This window comes from Cervus canadensis, chromosome 18 (assembly GCF_019320065.1).
Source record: "Cervus canadensis isolate Bull #8, Minnesota chromosome 18, ASM1932006v1, whole genome shotgun sequence".
Lineage (NCBI taxonomy): Eukaryota > Metazoa > Chordata > Mammalia > Artiodactyla > Cervidae > Cervus > Cervus canadensis.
The window spans coordinates 21,799,769-21,817,654 of NC_057403.1; the positions used below are offsets into that span (position 1 = coordinate 21,799,769).

Consider the following 17,886-nt stretch of genomic DNA (forward strand, 5'->3'; position numbering starts at 1 on the left):
ATTTCGAGGTTAGGAGCGACATGGAGGACAGAGACATCAGTGCAGTCAGCCCTCATTATCCACGATTCCGTCTGCACAGAGTGGCTACAGTTTTGAGTCTGAGGACATGCACATTCCCAGCTGTGGCTGATGGAGGTGATAGTTCTCTGTTTTCCCGTCACAGCTGTGAGCAGAGAGCAGCCTGGAGGCTGGAGACAGGAGGAAGGGGAGGGCGGGGCTCACGAGGAACTCCTGCCTTGGCGGGGTGGGGGCGGGCGGGGCGGCAATGGGATGGGTTTGAATCCCAGCTCTGGCACTTGTGAGTGGGGTGGCCTTAGGCAAATTTTCTAGTTTGCAAAAAAAAAAGTAAAAGTAAAAGCAAAAACCCCAAAAATGTATCTACCAGGTTGAGTAGTTTTTTATTTTTGTTTTTTTCTAGTTTGGGGCTGCAAGGCACGGCATACAGGATCATGGTTCCCAGCCAGGGATCAAACCCATGACCCCTGCAGTGGAAGTGTGGCTTTTTAACCAGTGGACTGTCAGGGAAGGCCCAGATGAGTACCTTTTTGGATTTAAAATTATAAGCTATGAGATATACACACACACACATTTCCCTTAGAAGCAATGATTCAGTACTTGCTAATCTAGAGTTTCCAGTGAATTTATACAACATAAAACCTGGAAACGACAAGAATCAGCTGTGAAATGATACCTTACCAAGAAGGTAAGACATTCAACAAGGAAACTGGCAGGGTCTCTCCAAGAAGTCTGCGTCCCCAAACAAAACAAAAGAAAAAAACCCAAGGCACGTGGGCTTGTTCTGCTTGAGCAAATCCGTACGAGACACATGACCAGGTTCAATGGGTGACTTTGAACTGGGTTCTGGCTTGGATATATCAGCTGTACATGATATTTCGGATGACATATGGGACCTCTGAGAGTGGTTATTAGAAGAGGTGAAAATATTGTTGATGTGGAAAGTAGGAGATCATTACAAAATTTCAAGATCTCATTTCAGTAAAAAGCACACAAATATTTTTAAAATGTGTGTGGGAACTTCTCTGGTGGTCCAGTGGTTAAGACTGCGCTCCCAAGGCAGGTAAGACTCTGTGCTTCCAATGCAGGGGACACAGGTTCGATCCCTGGTCGGGGAACTAAGATCTTGCATACAGCTCAGCACAGCAAATAAATAACATTAAAAAAAATGTGTTGAAAAATCTGGAAGGATGTTCTGTCTCAGTATTGCAGCAGAAAGTGGCAGGTGCAGTTCAAAAAGGTTTGGCTGGAAAGAATTTAATGCAGGGCTCATGTTCACAGCTGGTGGGATGGGGCATGGCTGGGCTTAGAAAAATCGGGGAGCTGCTGCCACCCAGTAGGAATTGAACTGAATCCCTCCCAAAGGTCAGTTCAAGTCCTCAACCCTGGTACCCGTAAATGTGACTTCATTTGTAAATAGGGTCTTTGCAGATGTAAATCAAGTTAAGATCAGGTCATAGCCAGTGTCCTTATAAGAAGAGACGCCCACGTTTTGACAGACACTGGAGTGATGCTCCCGAAAGCCAGGGAATTGTCAATGACACCAGAAGCTAGGGAGAGCCTGGGAACCGATCCTTCATCCCAGGAGGGACCAACTTCCTGCTGATACCTTGATTTCAGACTCCTGGCCGCCAAAACTGTGAGACAATAAATTTATGATGGCTAGGGACTTCCCTGGTGGTCCAGTGGTTAAGAATTTGCCTTCCAATGCAGGGGATCCCTGGTCAGGGAACTAAAATCCCACAAGCTCGGGGCAATTAAACCTGCACTCCACAACTAGGGAGAAGCCCACACACTGCAGCTAAGACCAACACAGCCAAATCAATGAATAAATATTTTTTAAAAATTAATTAATTTCTGGTGCCTAAACCAGCCAGTTTGCAGTCCTTTGTTACGGCAGCCCTAGCGAATCAATACACACTCCTAGGCATCAAGGGGGCTTCCCCGGTGTCTCAGCGGTAAAGGATCCACCTGCAACGCAGGAGCCATAGCAGGCATGGGTTCGATCCCTGGGTCGGGAAGATCCCCTGAAGGAGGGCATGGCAACTCACTCCAGTATTATTCTTGCCTGGAGAATCTCCATGGACAGAGGAGCCTGGTGGGCTACAGTCCATAGGGTTGCAAAGAGTTGGACACAACTGAAGCGATTTAGCACACACACACATAGGCATCAAGTGGTGAGAACCATGTCACCAGACCCTCAAGGGACAGGGTCCTCCCCTAGGAAAGCTGTGCTACAGCCAGCACGATGGTGCTGCTCGGAGTTCCTGCTCCCCGCACTGGCTGACCCCAAAGGGGATCCAGAGAGCAGAGGGGCCAGGATGGTGCTGAAGACAGAAGGCCTCCTTAAAGGCATGGAACCGGAAGGAGAAGGAGAAGGGCAGAAAGTGGGCAGAGGGGTGGGGCGGGCTGCCCCTTATTTACTTGTGTGGTGGGCTGAGTCATAACCCCAAACTGCCCACACCCCAAGCCCCAGAACCTTGTATTTCCCTCACATGGCTTAAGGGACTTCGCAGCAATGATTACGTTAAGGATCTTGAGTTGGGGCTTGTCGTAATCCGTTTGGGCCGCTCTAACAGAATACCACAAATGAGGTGGCTTCTAAACAACACTGGAGATCCAGAGATCAAGGTCCTGGCAGATTCGGTGTCTGGTGAGGGCCGGCTTCTTGGTTTACAGTTACTTGATGTGTCCTCTTGTGATGGGAGAGACCAGGGAGCTCTCTGTGGTCTCTCTTATTTTATTCATTTATTTGGCTGCGCCAGGTCTTAGTTGTGGTACACAGGATCTTTACCTGCGGCGTGTGGGGATCTAGTTCCTTGGCGCACAGGCTTAGTTGCTCCATGGCGTGTGGAATCTTCCCAGACCAGGGATCGAAGCCGGAAGCCGTGTCCCTGCATTGGCGGGTGGATTCTCATCCACTGCACCACAAGAGAAGTCCTCATTATGTTTTAGAGTGACCTATTACACAGCAATAGATAACTGACACTATTGAGCAGTTACTCTGCACACCCTTGGAGTAAGTGCCGAATATATTGCATTGCATTGCATGCTCAGTGGCTTAGCTGTGTCTAACTTTTTGCGACCCCCATGGACAGTAGCCCGCCAGGCTCCTCTGCCCACGGGAGTTTTCAGGCAAGAATACTGGAGTGGGTTGCCATTTCTTCCTTGGGGGAAATCTTCCCAACCCAGAGATCAAACCTGCATCTCCTACATTTCCTGCATTGGAAGGCAGATTACCAGTGAGCTACTGGGGCTCCCAATCTATTAGAACTTGTCAATTCTCAAAAAACCTCTCTGAGGTACAGACCGTGTTTGTCCCCATTTTTTTTTTTCTTTCTCTTTTTTTTCTTTTTCGCGACCCGGTGGACTGTAGCCCACCAGGCTCCTCTGTCCATGGGATTCTCCAGGCAAGAATACTGGAGTGGGTTGCCATTTCCTCCTCCATGTCCCCATTTTATGAATGAGAAAACAAAGGCACAGACAAGGTTCAGTAACCTGCCCCAAATCACACAGCTTTTTATGTGGCAAAGCTGGGGTTTGAACCCAACCTGTCTCAGCTCCAGGGTACGGGTGTTCAGCCTCTGGGCTTGTTGGCTTTGGCCAGCTGTCAGTGGCACTGAAAGAAGATGAAATCACCAAGAAGTTCAAGAGAACCTCAAAGAACAGACATGGCAGGCATAGAGGGGAGAGAGGAGAGGGCAGGGTCCAGAATGTGGGGCAGGGGTGGGGGTCTCCCTCACTCTGCACCCACTCTCAGGGCACTAGGCTCAGACCCCAGCTCTGCCACTCACTAGCTGTGTTCCCTCAGGCAGACTGCCTACCCTGGCGGTGCCTCAGTTTTCCCATCCGCACCATGGAGACGGAGGCAATCAGATCAACACCTCCTGGGGTTGCGGGAAAGATTAAACGGATGCATCCCCAGTGAATCCATGGCTGACAGAGGCCCTGGGGGATTGGGGGTTCTGGATCCAGGGGGAGGCGTGCTGGGACCTGCTCTTCTGGTGGGGGGGGTGCTGGGGCGGGGGTAATGAGCAGGTGGGGCTGCGGCGCAGACAGTGCGCTGAGCTCAGCGTCTGGCTGTGTGGAGATGGCCGGGCCAGGGTTTCGGGGCCACCCCGCCGGACCTCTCCTGCTGCTGCTGCTGCTGCCCCCAGCCCTGACGGAAGGACCCCTGGTCTTCGTGGCGGTGGTGAGGTGCCCCCTGTCCCGGCCCAGCCCCTCACGTCCCCCAGGCCGGCCCTGACCTGGTCCCCTCCCCAGGTGTTCCGCCATGGCGACCGGGCCCCGCTGGCCTCCTACCCCACTGACCCTCACAAGGAGGTTGCATCCACCCTGTGGCCACGTGGCCTGGGCCAGCTGACCGAGGTGAGACGCTGGGGATGGAGCAAGGGGTGGGGCGGGGGCAGGGAGGGGTCTGCTGAGCCTGCTCTGTCCCCAGGAGGGGGTCCGCCAGCAGCTGGAGCTGGGCCGCTTCCTGAGGAGCCGCTACGAGGACTTTCTGAGCCCCGAGTACCGGCGGGAAGAGGTAGGGCCGTGCTGACCTTCATCCTACCTCGTGACCTCTCACCTCTGATCCCCACTGACTCCAGCGCCTCCCTGGGCCTCCATCTCTGGCCCTTGACCCCCATCCACCTGACCTGCACCTTGGGTCTGATCTCTGACCCATGAACCATCAACTAACCCACACTGACCCCTGACTCCATCTCAACCTGAGTCACATCTTGACCTCTGACCTCCATCAACTCTGACTTTTATTTTCTGGTCTCCACCTCTGTGTTCTGACTCTCACTGACCCCAGCTAGACCCTCTGACTTGGAAGCTTGATTGATTTTGTCTTTGTCCCTCATTGATTCTACCGGCCCTCTGACTCCAACCTTTGACCTCTACCCTTCATCAAATCTGACTTTTCTCTATCTTCCTTTGTCTCCTGACAGATGACCATAGGATCATTCCTGCTGACCTGATCTCATGACCTCCAACCTGCCCTCCTCCTCTTGACCTCTAACTTTCTACCTCCAGCGACTCTGATCTTCCTTTCAGACTTTCATTGGCTTAACTGACCCCTTAATCCTCAGTGTCCATCCAACTTCCCACCCCAACCCAACTGCTCTTAACATTGACCTCTGACCCTTGACACCAACTTCTAATGTTGAAGGCCAGGTCCTTGAACCTGCCCTGAGTTTTGACCCCTAACACCTGACCTTCGACCCTGAGCTGAATCTGAAGCTTTTGGTTTGCTGCTGTAGTTGACCTCTGACCCCGACAGCGGCTCTCTGGCCTGTCCTCTCCCCACCCCCCATCCAGGTGTACATTCGCAGCACAGACTTTGACCGGACACTGGAGAGTGCTCAGGCCAACCTGGCGGGGCTGTTCCCTGAGGCCGCCCCAGGGCGCTCCGAGGCTGCCTGGAGGCCCATCCCTGTGCACACCGTGCCGGTCACTGAGGACAAGGTCAGGGGCTGGACGGGGCCTGGGGGCGGGAGGGATGGAGAGGGCCGGCGGCTCAGAGACCAGGCTGGGACCCGATGGGGCTGGGGGCTGGGGGCCTCCCGGAACCGGAGCAAGGATGCCTTCCCTGGGGCTGAGTTGTCCTGATGGGGTGAGCCGCCCATCCCGCTCTGCTCAGCCATATCTGGGAGAAACCGTGGACCGGAGACAGGACCCCCCCAGCCCCACTTCCCTGCCTGCAGTCGGGCCCCAGACACACTTTTGTCCCCTCTGAGCCTCAGTCTCCTCCAGCTGCTGAGGTTCCCTACGCGCAGCTGTCCCCGATACCGTGAGCTGCTGAGGGAGGCCACGGAGGCCGCTGAGTACCAGACCGCCCTGGAGGGCTGGACGGTGAGCTGGGTGGGCCAGATGCGGCAGGATGGGGAGGGACCCACAGGACAGGGCGGGGCCGGCAGGCAGAAGGGGGCGGGGCCGGCCGGGATGGGGCGGGGCCAGTGGATGTGGCGGGACCCACAGGACAGGGCGGTGCGGGCAGGCTGAGGGGGCGGGGCGAGGGGCGGGGCCGGCCGGAGGTGGCTGGACCCTAGGGGCGCTGACATTTGCCAGGCTCACCCATCCCGGTTCGGTTCTTGCAGGACTTCTTGACTCGCCTGGAGAACTTCACGGGGCTGTCGCTGGTCGGGGAGCCGCTGCGCAAGGCGTGGAAGGTCCTGGACACTCTGATTTGCCAGGTGGGCCCCTGACCCATACACCCAGGCGGCCAAGTCGTTAAGGACCCTGGGTTCCAATCCCAGCGTTGCCGCTCACTACTTGTGTTCCCTCAGGCAAGTCACTTAACCTTTAGTGCCTCAGTTTCCCCATCTATACAACGACAATGGCGACACTCGTATCAACTTGGGTTGCTGTTTGGATCAAAAGGGGTTAATTCACGCGATGCGCTTAAAATAGCGCCTGGCACATGGTGAGGCATTTTCGGTCTACGTGTTTGCCGTTCAAATCCTCCAGTTTCGTAATCGGAAAAGCGCGGGAAGGCAAAGCTTGGGTCCCAGGCGCTGACCTGAAGCAGCCTGAGACTGGCAGTCCTTGCTTACCCACTTAATGGGAATGTTCCTAATTGCCTGGTGGGAAGAGCAACGTGTGTGTCTAAGGCGGCTGCCCCAGCCCCCACTGGATGTGTTCAGTTCAGTTCAGTTGCTCAGTCGTGTCCGACTCTCTGCGACCCCATGAACCGCAGCACGCCAGGCCTCCCTGTCCATCACCAACTCCAAGTTTACTCAAATTCATGCCCATCGAGTTGGTGATGCCATCCAGCCATCTCATCCTCTGTCGCCCCCTTCTCCTCCTGCCCCCAAACCCTCCCAGGATCAGGGTCTTTTCCAGTGAGTCAACTCTTCCCATGAGGTGGCCAAAGTACTGGAGCTTCAGCTTCAGCATCACTCCTTCCAGTGAACACCCAGAACTGATCTCCTTTAGGATGAACTGGTTGGATCTCCTTGTAGTCCAAGGGACTCTCAAGAGTCTTCCCTAACACCATAGTTCAAAAGCATCAATTTTTCGGCACTCAGCTTTCCTCACAGTCCAACTCTCACATCCATACATGACCACTGGAAAAACCATAGCCTTGACCAGAGAGTTAGGAGGTATATATTAATAGTACCCTCACCACCAGAACTTTCTGAAATTCCAAACGTCTGAATTATTATTATTTTTTTATTTAATCAATTATTTGGTTGCACCAGGTCTTAGTTGTGGCATATGGAATCTAGTTCTCTGATCAGGGATCGAACTTGGGCCCCCTGCAGTGGGAGCATGGAGTCTTAGCCACCAGGGAAGTCTTTGGCCACCAGGGAAGTCCCCCCAAATGTCTGAATTCTGAAACAGCTCTGGCCCCAAGGGTTTCCGATAAGGGCTTCTGGAATAATGGTCATTACCATGGTTAATTAATAATTGCTATTACCCACACCAAGGACATCCCAGGTGGCGCTAGTGGTAAAGAACCCGCCTGCCAATGCAGGTAGAGGTAAGAGATGTGGGTTTGATCCCTGGGTTGGGAAGATCCCCTGGAAGAGGGCATGGCAACCCCTTACAGTATTCTTGCCTAGAGAATCCCATTGACAGAGAAGTCTGGTGGGCTACAGGGTCCAGAGGGTCGCAAAGAGTTGGACACGACTGAAGCAACTTAGCACGTTACCCACACCATAATTTCCTGACCAGACCTTGCCTATGAGGGCATCAGTCAGAGAAGGGTTGGAAGAGTGAATTGCAGCTGATGGGGCCATCGCCAGTGGGTCTGAGGGGAGCAAGAAGAGCTCTGGACATCGCGGTCACTCTGTTCCCTCCCTCTCTCCTCAGCAAGCTCATGGTCTTTCCCTCCCATCCTGGGCCTCCCCAGATGTCCTGCAGACACTAGCTCAGATCTCGGCTCTGGATATCGGAGCTCACGTCGGACCACCCCAGGCAGCGGAGAAGGCCCAGCTGAGTGGGGGTGAGATGTGGGGCCGGGCGGCTGGGAGGCCCAGGCGGCTTCCTTTGGAGGGTTCTTAACACTCTGTCTTGCCCTGTCAGGAATCCTGCTAGATGCCATCCTGGCTAACTTCTCCCGGGTGCAGCGCTTGGGGCTGCCACTCAAAATGGTTATGTATTCCGCTGTAAGTCTTCGGAAAGGGAGGCAGTGCCACGTGGGCACAGGGATGGGGAGGGGGTGGCATTTGGGTGAGGGGGGACTCATGGTCCCGGTGGAACCTCACCCTCATACCTTGAGTAACACATATCTCCAAACTATACTCTCAGGTCATATCACCAGAGGTATGGAATCTGGAAGGAGGGAGGTGATGATGGGAAATAATTCAGTTCTTCTGGAAGGACAAGCTTTTTGGCTGAGCTCTCCAGTCATATTTATTAAATGACCACCTGTAATTGGTGGGGCTGCCTCCAGGGTGAGGAGGCTTGGCGGGGGGGGGGGAGTGGTTATTTGTTCTAAGGGGTCTGAGGGCCATCTGGAGGAGCCCCGACTCAGCCCTGGATCCACCCGCAGCACGACAGCACTCTCCTGGCCCTCCAGGGGGCCCTGGGTCTGTACGACGGGCACACACCGCCTTACGCCGCCTGCCTCGGCTTTGAGTTCCGGCGGCGTTTGGCCGACGCGGACCGCGACGACGCAGACCGCGACCACCCAGGGTGAGGAGGGGGCGGTACCCGGAAGTGGGCGGGGCCAGGAAGCTCTAGCGTAGGAGGGATGGAGACCCCGGTACGCGGCGTGACCCAGGCACCGGCCTGGAGGGGGAGTTTACAGGGGCGGTATTGGCAGGGATCGGAGTCAGAAGCGCAGTGCTCCATCCAGTCGCTCTTCTCCAGATTCAAAGTCAGCGGCAGGGAAGGCGAGGAGGGACCAAGGCGCCCCCTCTCTCCCTCCAGGAACGTCACCGTCTCCCTCTTCTACCGCAACGACTCTGCTGGCCTGCCCTTGACTCTCCGCCTCCCCGGGTGCCCAGCCCCCTGCCCACTAAGCCGATTCCGCCAGCTGACGGCCCCCGCCCGGCCTCCGGCTCACGGGATCCCCTGCCACGGCTCCCACGAGCCCGCCACCCCCGCAGGTGACGGCCCTCGGCGCTGGGGTGGGAGTGGGGGGCGCCGGTCTCGAGACTCACACCCCCGTGTTCTCCCCGCAGCCACCGTGGTGCCCCTGTTGGCTGGGGCTGTGGCCGTGCTGGCGGCCCTCAGCATGGGGCTGGGCCTGCTGGCCTGGAGACCTGGCTGCTTGCGGGCCTGGGGGGGCCCCGTGTGAGCCAGGAAACCGGGCACCCCTTCCCCCACAACTGAACCTGGATCCCAACACATCTGCTCACCCGCTCCTCTGGCTTCTGTGACTTACTGTGCGCGCTGGGGGAATGCGGGGGCGGGCTCCCAGGCCTGGAAGCCACACGTGGCCCTGTGGATGAGTGTGGGCTGAAGGGTGCATGGGTCTGTGTGCAGGTGCACGCGGACGGCTGTCCATGTGTGCGCTCCTGCATGAATCGTGTAGTGCTTGTGTATATACATACTTGACGCTCATGTGCAGACTTCTGTGGTCCTGTGCTTCTGTGGGTAATACCTGTATGGGTGTTTATGTGCAGGTTTCTGCGTGTGGAAACTCGTTTCTAGGTGTCATCACCTGTGCCCTGGGGGAAGGCCCCCACTGTGGGAGAGCGCTGATTCAAAGCCTGGGCCCAAAGCCTAGGCCCACTGCCAGCCTGCTGGGACTGGTCCGGAGGCCGTGACTCTGGGTTAACTGGTCTCTGCCCCCACCTGTGATGGTTGGGTGGCATCACCGACTCCATGGACATGAGTTTGAGCAAGCTCCGGGAGTTGGTGACAGACAGGGAAGCCTGGAGAGCTGAAGGTTCCACGCCTGGAGACTGAACTGAGCCCCACCTCCTTTGATGCAAAAACTCCCAGGCCCCTGAAATTAACCTCCTGGGAACCAACAGAGCTGGTGGGGCCTGTAACATTGCCGGAGGGCCGCCTAGCAAAGCAAGGGCTACAATGATGATCTGAAGGGGGAGGGACCGCACCTGAGCACTGCCAGGTATGGTAGCCAGTGGCTGCCTTGAGGTCCCATTTGTACCTGGAAGGTACAGATCAGGAGCTTCATTTGCAGGCGGGCACTGAACTAAGGGAAGCTACCACACACCTAATAAACAGCGGGCTCATGGGTGCTTGTCATAGACTGGGTGATGCCAGGTCTGCTCTTCGTGTCACCGCTCAACCCAGGAGGCTCTGGTCCTCCCCACACACCAAGCAGCAGTCTGGGGCACCAGCGATGATGTCTGCATAGTGTTGACATCCCATCTAACTGGATGAGTAGCCTGGTGTGCGGCAGGCACTCTGATGCCACTTGGTGCCTATTAGACAGGGCAGAGCTGGAGCACCAGGGGTGGGGCCTGGTGTACAGACCCAGACCTCCCCAGGCATGGCAGAAAAAGGGCCGAGGTTAACAGCTGGGTCCTCACGGCTAGACAAGACAGGAAAATGCTCCTCCTGCCCCAAGTGGGGCCACCAGTACACCCACCACCCAGCATCGTGGGGCAGGGGATCCGGGCCCCCCAGGTTGCCTGGGTCATGAGAACACAGGCCCCCATCGGCCCTGGAGTTCTGGGACAGTCACAGGGCCTCAGGGAAGGGTTAGGAATGCTCTCTGCACTTCATGGTCTTGGGGGGGTTGAGGGGGTACAGGAACGTAAGTCTATTGCTTATGGATCCATGTGTGAGTATGCTCAGTCGTGTCCAATCCCATGACTGTAGTCCGCCAGGCTCCGCTGTCCATGGGATTTCCCAGGTAAGAATACTGGATCAGGTTGCCATTTCTTCCTCCTGTGGGATCTTTCTGACCCAGGGAAGTAACCCGCGTCTCCTTTATTGGCAGGGAGATTCTTTACCACTGAGCCACCAGGCAAGCCCCATAGAGCCACAGAAGACCCAAGCAAAGTTCTAGCTGATTCACCTAACCCTGCTGCTGGGAGCAGCTCTCACGGCCTACTAAGAGCCCAGTGCTCCCCTCTCTGCAGACAGCTTGGGGGCGGGGGGGGGCGCAGGCGGTCGGTCATGGAGACCATGCAACCGACCCCTAGCCTCACTAGGGGAAGGTTCTGGCTCCAGCTTCAACCCTGCACCCAAACACCACGGCTCACCGGGAGTGACACACGGGTTTTTCTTTTTTAATGGATGCGTGGTACCACCTGCTGTCCATCCTCACAAAACTGGGATTCTTGGCCGCAGTGCCCCTCAACCGGAGGTGACAGACCCTCCAGCCACACACGCAGCTGGAGAAAAAGGAAGGGACAGGCCATCCCCTTCGCAGGCAAAAATTCCATTTTAAGAGAAAGGCATTGCAGGAGAAGAAAAGAAAAAAGTCTTTAAGAGACAGTCCTTCACAAAGGGGGAAACGAGCACCGCTAAAAAACAAGTGTTGTCTGCTAAAGATTACAGAGTAAAAAAAAATATTGCATTAAAAAAAACAAACAAAAAAACAACCTTAAGAAAACGGGTACAAACTTCAAAGTGCTTTCATGGTGTGGGCGGCAGGGTCTCCCACTTGGCCTGTAGTGCCTGGGGGATTTGGGGGGCCGTGTGGCAGAGCAGTGGGGGCGGAAGGCGCACCAACCCCACCATACCCATCTGGCTAAAGTGTAACAGACTGGAAATGTAACAGACTCTCTCCCTGCATCCTGCAGCAGCTGCCAAGAGCCAGCCAGCCGCCTGTTTTCCACCAGCAGCGGCCGGTGATGCCCACAGGTGGCCGCGGGCACGGACATCACCCATCTTTGGGGCTCCTTGGACATGCTGGCCAACATCTCCCCTACCTGATGATGGGGGGCACGTACTCCTGGCGCACCGGTGGCTCCTCCCCGCAGGCCTGGTCGGAGTACGGGGGAGGTGGGGGCTGCTCGTCCCCCAGCCCGTAGGGGGCGTGGCCACGGCTGCGCTTGGCCTCCTTGATGTACAGCTCCAGGAGGACCTTGGTGGGCTGCTTGTCCACCCGCTCCTTGGGCACGCCGTGGCTCAGCAGCCAGCCCATGAGGTCCTTGCGTGTGGGGTTTGGCCCCAGCATCAGCTTGGCGCGGCCCGGCTGGCTCTGGCGCCAGAGCAGGCCCACGTCGGCAATGGTCTGGATCTCCATCACCGCCTCCAGCACCGTCATGCCCTTGACCAGCAGGCTGACCAGTGAGAGCCGCAGCTCGGAGGGCGCGGCTGTCAGCAGGCGCCGCTGCAGGCCCTGCGTGAAGGGCAGGTCCTCCAGGGCCAGCTGGGCAGGCTCGGGGAGCGGCGGCTCGCGGTAGATCCAGTCGAGCATGCCCAGCTCGCGTACCAGCTGGATGCCCTCCTCCATGGTGGTCCAGGGCCGGAAGGGCAGCTCGGTGGCCTCGAAGTGCAGGAAGGACTCCCAGCGCTGGCGCCAGGCCAGCAGCAGCCAGGCCAGTAATGTCTTGCAGTCGCCCCGCAGGGCCTTGCAGCGGTAGTTGAAGATGGCGTCACCGGTCAGGTCGCCCAGCAGGGCCAGCTCCCCGGAATTCAGGGACAGGGCCTGGCCGCCCTGGTCATACACCCGAAGGATCCAGCTGATCATGAGCTCATTGGGGTTCTGCCGGAAGCGCCGCGCGATGGCCAGGAGCTCCGTGTACGTGTAGTAGCGGTCGCCCCGCCCCGCCATGGCTGCTCCAGGCTGGGGGCCACCGGAGCTGCAGAAAGGGCACGGAGGGGCGTTGGGCAGGGAAACAGTCACCCACCCCCAACCCTTCCGCAGAGGGGGAGCCCCTCAGACCCCCAGGTGTCAAAGGTCCTGGGGGGGCACCGTGTCCTCACGGGAGATCAGAGCCCAGTGCTGGACATCACGGGGGCCCCAAGCACGGCCCTTCAGGAGCCCGGATACCGGATGTCTCCGCACACGCCAAGTGGTTCCCCTTATACCTTACACCACCCCCCATGCCCCCATCATGAGGTTACTGTGAAGATTAAATGCCTTTAGTGCCTAGCACTGTGCCTGGTTCATAGTTTAGTGCTCAGCATCTGCCTGTACGGATACCACCACCACCACCATCTCTACATCGGATAAGTTCGACACGATTACGGCATTGGCCAACCCACTAAGAACTTGTTCTTACCGGGAGGGCTGAAGGAGCGGCTGGACTCCTGGAGGAACTGCCTGCAGATGGGAAGGTGTGGGGGTGGGGAAGAGGAGGTTGGTGGGGTGCAGCAGACACGACCCCCATCCACCTCTGCCCAGAGCCCGGGACCCCTCAGGCCCCCGGGTGTCAAAGGTCCCGGGGGAGCACCATATCTGCATAGAAGATCAGAGCCCAGTGCTGGACATCACGGGGGTCCCTCGCATGGCCCCTTCGGGCACCAATTGAGCACATCTCTCTGCAAACCACCCCCCACCCCTACAGGCTCACCTGTTCCTCACCCCAGCCCTTCTTGCATCCACTTCCTCTTACCACCACCCCTCCATCTTTGCAGCGGATGCCACAGGAATTCAGGGAGCATGCAGTACTTTCGGGGGTGGCTTGCAAAGGCTGATTGTTCAAGGACCCCCAGCTCTGCCACCTCCTCAATCCCCAGCAGGACTGGCTGAGGCATTAGCTACAAGCCCAGGCAGGGTGGGGCCTGGGACCTCATGGGAGACAGGCCCACAGCACACACACACACACACACCCCGCCCCAGCCCTATTTGTGCAGACAAATCATGAAGGCGCCCTGTCAAAATGGCAAAACTAGGAATCAAAATCCACCCCTTGGTCCTGTATCCTCAACTGTAGGGAAGAGGGGTGACAGAGAAAGCCCCCACCACACTGGTCCCCCTGAACATGGGGGCTGCAGAAATAAGCCCCCTCCTGGCCAGAAGGAGGCAAGGATGGGCAAATCGCAACCTCTATGTGCTTCCGCCTCAGCTGTGAAATAGTGACAAAAACTGCACCTATTTCAAATCATGAGGTCATTGGGGGGATAAGGAAATGACAATCCACTCCAGTACTCTTGCCTGGAAAATTCCATGGACGGAGGAGCCTGGTAGGCTACAGTACATGGGGTCATAAAGAGTTGGACACGACTGAGCGACTTTACAACTCTAGGGCTTAGAAATGCGCCCTAGCTCAGACTAAGTGCTCAGCATCTATTTTTATTATTACCATAATCTATACATTTGATTAACAAATTGATGCTATTGTAAATTGGATTATGATTATTACAGTATTAATAACAAGGGGAGTCTCTTCTGTTCTTACCGAGGGGTGGCCAGGCTGTTCAACTCCTGGAGGAACCACCTGCAGGCAGGAAGGGGTGGGGGAGCTGGAGGTTGGTGGCATGTGGAGCAACCACGCCCCCTCCTCCATCTGGAGGTGGGACCCCCCACTCAGACCCCCGGGTGTCAAAGGTCCCGGGGTGCACCGTGTCCTCAGTGGAGATCAGAGCCCAGTGCTGGACATCATGGGGGTCCCAGTGCCCTCAAACCCCACACCCCAATCCCACCGTCCTCAGACTGGCCGATGCAGAATAAAACGCTTCCATCTTGCCAGTTCTGCTGCCTCGGAAATCTACAGATGTTACACATCCCTTAGGGATTCCTCTTCTCAGCCCCTTCACATATCCCGCCCAAGTAGCATCCTTCCAACTCCACACTTCCCAGAAATTCCCTCTTGGTCCACAACACTTTGGATGAAGAGAAGAGCCCTTCCAAAAAGATGCTCCGATGCACCCCATTCTGAGCTAACCCTTCAGAGAACACAGCTTCTCACCCCCTCAGGTACTTGTCAGCAAGAATCTAAACCTTCCCAGAGACTACACTTTCAGTTCTACATAGTATGTATTTAGAAAGTAATCTATGTCCATCAATCTCAAGTCAACCTTATTAGTGGGAATACAAATTTAGGCCCAGATTTCATTGAATAGAGGTGGGGAAAAAAACCCTCCTAGAACTGGGAACAGTTGTTTCTTTTCAGGTAACACACATACCCATGCCTACTTGATGATTTAGCTGTTGAAACAATTGTGAAACACTCTCCAAAACTTGAAACATTTTGTGAGACAGTCTCTAGATAAACCATGTCCTTTGACAGTGGCTATTGTATAAATTGAGGGTAAACTTGATAACTGTATCAGTTTATATAGGCATGATTCATGGGAAGCTGCCTAAACTCTGCTGGAAGGTACATTGTCTACAAATTCCACCACCACCACCCTACAATGTGACAATGACAGTGCTTCCAGCCTTTCTGCTTCTTTTCTGCTGAGTCTGAAAATTAGACTTTGGATTAGCCTTTTCCCCTGAAATCCAAAAACTTACATTGGGCCCTCCCCATCTGTGGGGCCCTGGAATCAATCCCCATGGATACCATGGACAGACTATACATCTTCCCCTTCTGCAGTCCATATTCCTTGTCATATTCAAACCTTACCTTTGAAGGCAGGAGGCATCACTATCCCCCACCCAACTGGTCAGAGGACTGGGGCCCATCTGCTCCTGGTGGATTGTACCCACTCTACAGACACAGAAACTGAGGCTCAGGAGAGCAATCACTTGACTAACATCTCTAAGCCCAAGAACAGGACAGTTGGGCTTTGCATGATTGCTGGCAGATAAATCAGGTCCCAGAGAGGTTGGATGCAAAGTTACCCCAAATGAGGGTGAGATAGTTTAGATCTGGATGGGTCAGGTACTGGGAGCAAGGGTTCTTACCAAGGTGGGGTGGGTGGCCTCTCAGCTTGAAGACACACCTGTAACACAGGAAGGATTTGGTGAGGGTGGGGGAGGAAAGTCTTGGGGTGGGGGTGGGGGGGAATCCAGAGAACATCAAAACCAAGGCCCCTCAGATCCCCAGGTGTCAAAGGTCCTGGGGGCACTGTGTCCTCAGGGGGTAATCGGAGCCCAGTGCTGGACATCATGAGAGCCTGGGTCCCTCTGCAACCAGGTCCCAGGGCCACTCACCTTCAGGGACAGAAGCCAAGCAAGCTAACAGTGCCTAGAGACTAGAAAACACAAATCCATCACGGGGTACAAATGCCCACAGCCTTCCCTGTGTGACACCAAGATGCTCTCACCTCCCCAGTGTCACAGGTCCACAGAAGACTGTCCTAAACCCATCACGAAGAGAGAACCTGCTGACTACTCCCCTTGCCCAGTTTTGCTGATTTCCAGCATTGACTCTACCAGCTGCTGACCCTGAACAGTGACCACTAAAATGCAAATCCCTTGGAAGAAACTGTCCAGGGGTGGGGGGCGGTGTATAAGGAGGAAAAGTGAAACCAGAAGCAGTCACCAGAGAGCCTTAAAACGCAACCAGTTTTGAACAAAACAGTGAAAGACATTTTGGAAATGACAGGAACTATGACCACAGAGCAGATGGGAGATGGCCTCCTTAAGGAATCAATCTCATCAAGGATGATGACAATATAGCCATTAAATAGAAAAAATGCTATTTTAGAGACACTGTGTTAATTATTTTGGATGAATTAAGAAATTTATTTCCAAAACATGAAGTACACAAAAAAGCAAACATGGCGAAACGTCCTGTTAAGCGTCTATTTCCCTGTATGCTTGGGGATTATAACAACGAAAAGGCAATATATGGGACAATGGCAAAAGAGTGATGAATGGATGAGAAACTGCCTTCCACTTGTGACAAGGCAACAGTTAGGATAAAATTAACTGTTTTCTAAAAGGAGAAACAAAGCTGGAGGAGATTCTTGCTGGGTTGTGGTGGGGAAATAGAAAATCGGCTAGCTATTCCTGGGCTGGATCTCCTTGGAGGAGGTGTGGTATTGCTCGGGAGTCGGGAAAACGCTATCCATAAAGTCCCTTTAGCCCAGAACTAACGCTTAACAAAACTCTGATGTTCTGAGCAAGCACAAAACTGATATTTAAATGACTGTGTCAGAATGATTCCTGAAAGTGAACGAAGGCCCCATTTACTTTGTCCGACAACTACTCCCCTCTGGTTCTGACACAACCCAGTAATTCACTTAAGAGATCCCACTCCCACTTCTTCCGTGGCAGCCCTCGAGGTCCTGTCTCTACCTCCCACGCGGCCTCTGTTCTACATCGCACAGACACGCCAGCCACATGAAATCAGAATACATAAGAACGATTTCCTAAGGAAAGCACGTGTAAGCTAACACTGGAGTGGAAAACCTCAGGCAGAAAGACTATGTCATAAGCCTACCCTCCCCACCTCCCCCCACCCCGCAAATTCCCCCCAGAAATTGACAAGATGGCGGAGCCCTGAAACGTGGGCAGCAGACACGGCGCAGCCAGACTGTGGCGCAAAGGAGGGCCAGCCCCGGGGGTCCGCCTTCGCTTCGGCAGCAGGACTCCTCCTCCACCCACTGAGCGCCCCCAGGGAGCCATCATCCTCTCCGAGCGAGCCACTGCCGCCCCGAAGGGAACACTCAGGGATCGCCTCGAGGCGCGGGTGCTTACGAAGGTCCTGACACCGTCCCCGCCACGGCGTGCCCGCCCCCGCTGCAGCCCCGGGCACACACGTCACGCGTGACCGAGTCCCCAACGCGTGCCCTCCGGCAAACACCAGCCAAAACAGAACCTCACCTCCACTCTCCGCAACGCATGTGCGAGCCGCAGCGCGCTCTGCTTTATTGCGCGCGCCGCTCGCACGGCCCGCCCCGCGGCGCCAGGTGGGCCCCGCCCCGGGGCGTCCAGCGGAGACGCCGGTGTCGGAATCTGTACTTTGGTGGTTGGGGAGGGAAATAGGTAAATAAGAATAAGAATCTTCCTAACAGGAGATGAGATGAGGGAGGCGGAGAAAATGAGAGCAAGCAAATATTGGGGCCCGTTATCCTGCATTAGAGTTAGGCAATTCTGTGAACAGCACGAGAGGCGGGCCATGGGGGAGAAGGACCCCTCCCCGAATGTGGGCGGGGCCGGAAGGCGAAGCC

General features: G+C 55.5%; 2 protein-coding genes and 4 non-coding genes across 12 annotated transcripts; 1 reads left to right on the plus strand and 5 right to left on the minus strand.

Annotated features, from left to right (window-relative positions):
* The first annotated feature begins 4,045 nt into the window (after positions 1–4,045).
* ACP4 (acid phosphatase 4) lies at positions 4,046–9,316 on the plus strand. Of its 3 annotated transcripts, none has more exons than XM_043436778.1 (11): positions 4,046–4,207; positions 4,279–4,383; positions 4,457–4,543; positions 5,323–5,469; positions 5,758–5,856; positions 6,102–6,197; positions 7,819–7,951; positions 8,032–8,114; positions 8,501–8,643; positions 8,821–9,059; positions 9,135–9,316. In XM_043436778.1, the coding sequence occupies exons 1-11, from the start codon at positions 4,046–4,048 to the stop codon at positions 9,248–9,250; spliced, it is 1,410 nt and encodes a 469-aa protein (XP_043292713.1). In that variant the 3' UTR covers positions 9,251–9,316. The 3 variants fall into 3 exon arrangements, with proteins under 3 accessions (XP_043292713.1, XP_043292714.1, XP_043292712.1); XM_043436779.1 differs by having other exon boundaries at positions 8,881–9,059; XM_043436777.1 differs by having other exon boundaries at positions 8,821–9,316.
* A 1,822-nt stretch (positions 9,317–11,138) lies between these two features.
* Positions 11,139–17,634, minus strand: LOC122421048 (Friend virus susceptibility protein 1-like). 5 transcript variants are annotated; one of them, XM_043436781.1, is made up of 5 exons: positions 17,540–17,631; positions 15,674–15,711; positions 14,223–14,261; positions 13,104–13,144; positions 11,139–12,680 (listed from the first exon to the last, which is right to left on the minus strand). In XM_043436781.1, the coding sequence occupies exon 5, from the start codon at positions 12,650–12,652 to the stop codon at positions 11,801–11,803; it is 852 nt and encodes a 283-aa protein (XP_043292716.1). In that variant the 5' UTR covers positions 12,653–12,680; positions 13,104–13,144; positions 14,223–14,261; positions 15,674–15,711; positions 17,540–17,631; the 3' UTR covers positions 11,139–11,800. The 5 variants fall into 5 exon arrangements, with proteins under 5 accessions (XP_043292716.1, XP_043292717.1, XP_043292719.1 ...); XM_043436782.1 differs by lacking the exon at positions 17,540–17,631 and adding an exon at positions 17,414–17,436; XM_043436784.1 differs by lacking the exon at positions 13,104–13,144 and having other exon boundaries at positions 17,540–17,634.
* On the minus strand, positions 12,751–12,842 carry LOC122421845. Its single transcript, XR_006263653.1, has one exon. It is a non-coding gene; the product is annotated as a small nucleolar RNA SNORD88 (small nucleolar RNA).
* Positions 13,232–13,323, minus strand: LOC122421846. Its single transcript, XR_006263654.1, has one exon. It is a non-coding gene; the product is annotated as a small nucleolar RNA SNORD88 (small nucleolar RNA).
* Positions 14,340–14,434, minus strand: LOC122421847. Its single transcript, XR_006263655.1, has one exon. It is a non-coding gene; the product is annotated as a small nucleolar RNA SNORD88 (small nucleolar RNA).
* LOC122421848 lies at positions 15,797–15,887 on the minus strand. Its single transcript, XR_006263656.1, has one exon. It is a non-coding gene; the product is annotated as a small nucleolar RNA SNORD88 (small nucleolar RNA).
* Positions 17,635–17,886: the final 252 nt, after the last annotated feature.

Bases quoted from the DNA above. Each gene is read 5' to 3' on its own strand.
- ACP4 (XM_043436777.1), top strand. From the start codon at position 4,046: ATGAGCAGGTGGGGCTGCGGCGCAGACAGTGCGCTGAGCTCAGCGTCT. The intron at 5,857-6,101 runs GTGAGCTGGGTG...CGGTTCTTGCAG, and splicing joins CCGCCCTGGAGGGCTGGACG to GACTTCTTGACTCGCCTGGA. The intron at 6,198-7,818 runs GTGGGCCCCTGA...CTCTCTCCTCAG, and splicing joins TGGACACTCTGATTTGCCAG to CAAGCTCATGGTCTTTCCCT.
- LOC122421048 (XM_043436784.1), bottom strand. From the start codon at position 12,652: ATGGCGGGGCGGGGCGACCGCTACTACACGTACACGGAGCTCCTGGCC.